The sequence below is a fragment of the Halyomorpha halys genome, unplaced genomic scaffold, assembly GCF_000696795.3.
Source record: "Halyomorpha halys isolate HHAL.00 unplaced genomic scaffold, Hhal_1.1 Scaffold585.1, whole genome shotgun sequence".
Classification (NCBI taxonomy): domain Eukaryota; kingdom Metazoa; phylum Arthropoda; class Insecta; order Hemiptera; family Pentatomidae; genus Halyomorpha; species Halyomorpha halys.
In genome coordinates, this window is record NW_027109935.1 from 59,177 (window position 1) to 65,246 (window position 6,070).

The 6,070-nt window shown below is 29.4% G+C and overlaps 1 protein-coding gene across 1 annotated transcript in view; it reads left to right on the forward strand.

The window, feature by feature from the left end:
- GABA-B-R3 (gamma-aminobutyric acid type B receptor subunit 3) overlaps positions 1–6,070 on the forward strand; it is a gene marked incomplete at its 5' end in the record, with an annotated part of 146,324 nt that overhangs the window by 45,736 nt on the left and 94,518 nt on the right. Inside the window, 1 exon segment of the mRNA XM_067048099.1 lies at positions 3,856–3,921. Coding sequence (XP_066904200.1) covers positions 3,856–3,921 — 66 coding nt within the window.

Consider the following 6,070-nt stretch of genomic DNA (forward strand, 5'->3'; position numbering starts at 1 on the left):
TTTTTTTTTCGTTCAATGTTATATTTTTGTCAGAAAATATTTTGATTTTAAAAACTGAAACACTAATTCTATTGTTTTATCATCGTCTCCGAGGGTTTTGGAAATATCTGGGTTTAGTCCTAAGCTATTGAGGTGTGATGTTGTTGTTGTTGCAATATTGGTAGTTCGGAGACGTTTCTTTTGAAATAAGATAGGAGTGGATGAGCCTCGGAAGACCTAGGCCTCGGAGAATAGGAAGACCTATTCTCAGCCTGGTTAGTACAACCTCCTCTCTACGGCATTTGCGGCTCGAAATTTACCCCGTCCAGGAACCACGAGTGCTTCTCTTGCAGCGTGATCGACCAGTGACTTGGAACTCATATAAATGCAACCAGATTGTGTGAAGTAAAAATGGATGCAGGAAATTTTTCTGATTCCAGATGTTCTGGATACATACAATCTAAACCTTTTTACCGATACTATATAATGTTGTGAGTGATAGAGGCATGTAGAGTAACTGTTCATTGGTAGAACTCTAAAGTAACATAAATTAAACCTGTATATGTGTTGTCATTCATTTTCAGCATCATTTTTCTAAAATTCAACCATTCCGTTTTATATATATATAAAACGGAATATAAATATGTATAATATATATTATATTCTATAAAACGGAATTTAAAATATGTATGTATAGATAATGTAATAAAATGGTAACGTTTTTGATAAAAAATAACTCATTATGTATGACATTGTAAATTATAGACTACATGAAATATGAGTATTATTTAAATAACACTCTCACTGTTCGTCAATATTATTACTATTGTGAAAATATTCAGACCAAATGTCCTATGAATGCGTAGTAAAGGAGTTTTTAGGAGTGAAACAAAGTTAATATTTGTTTTTAGTACCTCAAGAAACCCTTTAGATGATTTTTCTTATTAATTACGTAAATTGTATTATCGAAGGTATTTTCTTATATATACTACCTAAAATATAAACAATTTTTAAATAAAAACCCTCCCTGGGCCCCCCCTCAAAATATTAAAAAAAGTGTGACCGAATCAAACGAATTTGATAACGACTAATTTCGCCGTATTCATCGTTAATACTGATCCGATTTAGGTGATTTTTTTCTTAATATTTAAAAACATTTTATTATCTATCATATACTACTTGAAATATGAATATTTTTTAAAGAAAAACTCTCCCTTTGCCTCGTAATTTTTAAAATATTGAAAAAAATCAGACGGACTTACTTTACAAAGTGTGGTAAAAGATTTTTTAGGAGTCATACATACAAAGTTGATATTCGTTTTCAGCTCCTTGGGAAACCCTTAAATATGGATTTTCGGAAAAATCGGAAAACAAAATTTTATAATCGGCCTTCGATTTCTTTTTTAAAAAAGAAATTTTTGATTGTTTTAAACAAAAGGAATCTTACTGGTTTTATGTTAGAGTTAACAAATAAATTTTGAAGTGTACAGTTCCATTGTATATTAATGACTTTGTATATTTTTTTTCTTTTCATACACATTTATTTTTATAATACTTTAATCTTCAATCTTAGTCCTACACTTCAATATTTTTATTCTCCCTACTTTTACACATTCACTGTAAGTTTATGGCACTAATATTATTTCTATTTCAGTTTTGAATTTTTTTAATTAAAATTTTGTATACCTTACCAATTTTTTATTTTATCTAAAAAATTATGTTATTTTTTTAATACTTAGTAAAATTCATAATCGCTCATGTAACATCTGTAGAGGTAATTCAGAAATAAGGAACAAATTTAGGTTAATTTAAAAAAACCTGTGTGTTGAGGTGGGGTCACAAGTCATGAATGTCGATAGGGCCTCTTGGATCATATTGTTTATTAAATTTTATAAATATAATAAAACCGTACTTTCGACCTCTTTCGACGAATAAAAACTTAATTCTAAAAAGTTCTGTTTTACAGATTATTTCCTGTAAGTGGCGTTTGTAATTTTTTTTTCCCTATAAAAGCAACTTGAAAGTTTCCCAAGATAGTTTAAAACTTAACACTATTGTTAATGAAATAAAAAATTATAATTAAAAAAAGTAATTAAAGGACAATATTTTAATGCCACATATCGTGGACAGGTAACTTGCTCTTAGTTTCGGAATTGACGATGTGTGGCTACTTCTATTGAACAGTGGCACGTGGTATGCTAATGTTACAGGAAAACATATACATTATCACCATCATCCCATTTAATCAAGTTGTCGACAGGCACGCGATATGGAATGCCTTCAGAAATCCCTTTGTTGCCCAATCAGCCAGTTCATTACCAGCTATTCCACAGTGCCAAAAGATCCAGACGAAAACTCTGAAATACCGTTTTATTTGCTGACTTTATTGAGTATAGGATGTTTTGATTTAGCAAGTAGAAAGTAGGACATTCTTTTGTGTTTTGTTTAGAAAGTTTTTCTTAAACTGAGGGCTGATATTAAATCTCTAAATAACTTAATTAACTGTATAGCTACAACATGCCAGCAATAGAGAAAGTAGATACTGTCTTGTATTGCACTCAACTGAATAAGTTTAGTTTTTTCATAATTTTTAAGAGTTTTTTTTCTTATTGATTCCTTGAATAGTGCCGCTTTTTCTTTTGAGACTTTTCTTCAAGTTGGAAACAATTTTTTTTTTTTTCGTAAACTGCGACATATTTGGTTGGACCTGAACTTGTTCTGAACACAGTATATAAATTTCACAACAATTCGTAGTAATGAAATTTTACTATTCATTCTATAATAACCTCAACATGTTTGTATCTTTTTTCACTTTAATTATGTAAGATCTTTTTTTACTTTTTTCATTGAATATTTTATTTATTTTTTATTTTAATTGTGTTATTTTTTACTTTAATTTACAACGAAAATATCACTTGGTCCCTAGTTATTCATTATACCTGTAAAGATTCAATGTGAGTGCTACTCAGGTTAAGAAATACTTTTTAAATATCTTTACTTTCTAAATCTGCTAATACTTTCTAAATATGTTTACTTTCTAAATCTGCTAAATCAAAACATTAATCAATAAAGTCTGCATCTATCGGTACTGTGGAATAGTCGAACTGACTAATCGGGTTGCAAGTGTGGAAATTTCTAAAGGCATTCTATATCGCGAAACGCCTTTCGATGTTCTGGTTGAACGGAAAATTAAATTGAAATGGGGCCTATCTTACGGATAATAAACTAAGGAAAATTAGATGTTACGTGTCACCATGGATATCATCGACTTGAGATGTGAGCAGAGAACAAGTAACTTTAACGCACCTTCGAATAGGTCATAGGCGCCTGACCCACGGGTATCTTATGGTCCACGATTCTCCTGTATTCCAGACTTGCGGAGAACTCGATTTCATTTCACAATATAACAAGCAAACTTTTGATAAAATTTTTGGGTTCATCCATCCTTTATTCTAAAACTTAATTAAACTTTACGGCACGTTACCATGTAGCAATAGGTAAAAATTTCAATGTAATAGTAGGCATGTATCTGGGTCCTTGCCCTCAGTGTGTGACCGATGGTACGACCTAAAAGTCTAGAATAAGAAGACTTTCAAAAATATTCATGTTGTAAATACGAAAATAAAGCCAACAATGCCCATAAGTAGTTGATACCTTCTTATATTTAAAAAATATAAAGATTTAGTACAGTTTAATACTGGCACATCTGTTCTTCCTTTAAAAATGATAGAAAATGAAGATGTGCCATTATTTTTGAAACACGTTAAGCAAAAAATTCGAAAAAATACTTTTTTTTAATTGTGTTACTATTCAAGCAGTGATATGTTCTTGTGTTAATAACATGATATTCTAATTGTTTTGGTTTTTTTCTTTTAGGAATCAGACACAAGAATCATTATCGGAAGCTTCTCTCCTTCAGTAGCACCGAAAGTATTTTGTGAGGTAAGCCACCACTTTGTTTTATTATTCTTACATGTAATAGTTTAGAAATAAAATCAATTATGTATTTACTTATAAAATTGAACATTTATTTTTTAGTGTAGATACAACTATTTTAACGTAGTGCATAGTACTGTTTTCAAGGGATTTTTTTATTTATTTTATTTTAAGTGTTGTGACCACTAGGGTCATTTACAGTGTATTTTTTAAATATTTTAGCTAGAATTTAATCATTTGGGTCATATGTTTCCTAAAATTAATATCAGATTAAATACAAAACAAAAATAAATAATACAATTTTAAAATCACCTTGAGTTTTTCCTGGAGCCTACGAAATTATTTAGTACATTTCTACGGTTCTTGCAATCGCTAGCTAATTCTTTAAGACTTAAGACTTTGACGGGAGCTTAGTCCAAATCCTGTTAATGTGTTTTCGGATTTTCTTTAGAGTTCATTGTAAAAATACTAGTAAGAAAAAACCTGAAGAAAGATATATTAATAAATGCTTAAGAAGCCAAACATTGAGCGTTATATATTTATTTTAATTGTAAATAGTCATAAGAAATTATTCATGATATTTTTGGAAGTATATTTTTTTTCAATTATGAAAATTAATTTAGTCATTTATATAGGCACTTATTTAATTTAAAGTTTTAAAAAATGCTTATTATTCATTTAATAGAAAAGGAAGAAGAACGGCTTAATTTACTTCACAACAGGATGTGGAAATTAATTTGAAAATTCAAATAAAAATTTTGTGGGAATATTCTCATATTATCATATGTGTAATTTTTTTTTAAATTTATAATTTATGAGTATTACTTTTTTCAAACGAAATTAAAACATTTTTGCATATTAATTCTAATATTTTGGAGTGAATAAACATTACGAAATGAGTTTTGAATGAATGAAGAGCCTCTCCTCCCCTCCCCCCTCTTAACTCGTTTGCTGAGGATCTAGCGAGTTGAGTAAACATTTCCACCCTTGTGATTGTAAATAGTAATAATATCATCCCACAGAAATTGTGTGGTGGTTTATTTGTATTTTAAAATTTATCCACGCTAATAACTTTTTCTGTTTTGCATTTTTCATGAAAAAGTTACCAGTTTAGTATACTGCTTTCCATGACATTTGTATACGTTACACTCAATTGCAGAATTCAGCCAAAGACCGAAATGTTTATCCACAACACGGCGTTGACAAACCAAAATACCCACAACGCTGGGAAGGTAAATAAAATTTCTCCATCGCCTATTAAAAAACTCTTTTCGGTGTTACCATAAAATAAAAAAAGAGCTTACTTCATGCAAAAAAACGAGTTAAAATTGTCTTCAGTTTTGGGTTTTTAAATTTATTTTCATTAAAACTGATATATTTAAATTAAATTATTTCTATTAGATGAAGATAGTTGACCGTATGAAGCAGATTGTAGGAAGACAGTCCGGGTGGTGGTCAATAAAGGTATCAAAATAGGAAAAGGAAACATTTATTGTTAAGGAAATATTTATTGTTATATTTAACTAACGTTTAGCCCCACTTTGCAGAGCTTGGTCAGGGCTATATGAAAAACAAGATACAAATATTGTAAGAAATGGGAGGAATTGTGGTGTAATAATCTCTCTTAGTTTATTATACTATTATTTCTCCCATTTTTCAGGATTTCCTTTTTTATTTTTTAATCATTGTATTCATATAAACTTTTTTGGTCTCTCTCTCTATATATATACTGTACGTAATATCATATTTATGTACTTCTACATTTATCTCATATATTTGCTTAATGTAATATTAGACAAAAGATTTGATGATTCTGTCATCTTACCTATCTATATATTATCATAAATCTCACCCTTTTTGAAGGTTAGCGAAGAAGTGGGGAAATTTTATAACTGGGAACGGATGCAGTTGAGATCTTTTTTTTCAATCTGGCAGGTACTGCCATCTATGTTTATTTGTTATTTTTATTAATTTTCTTAATGTTTTCTTTTACTTTCTACTATACCCCACCTTCACCATATTTATTTCACCTTCTGTTTACCGCTTTTCCATATTTATAACTAGTTTTAACGAGTATTTTCTTCAATTTATTACTCTAGTTCTGTATTTAGAATTCACACCTGGCTTTATCTATTAGTAACTAGTTTCTAGTCCT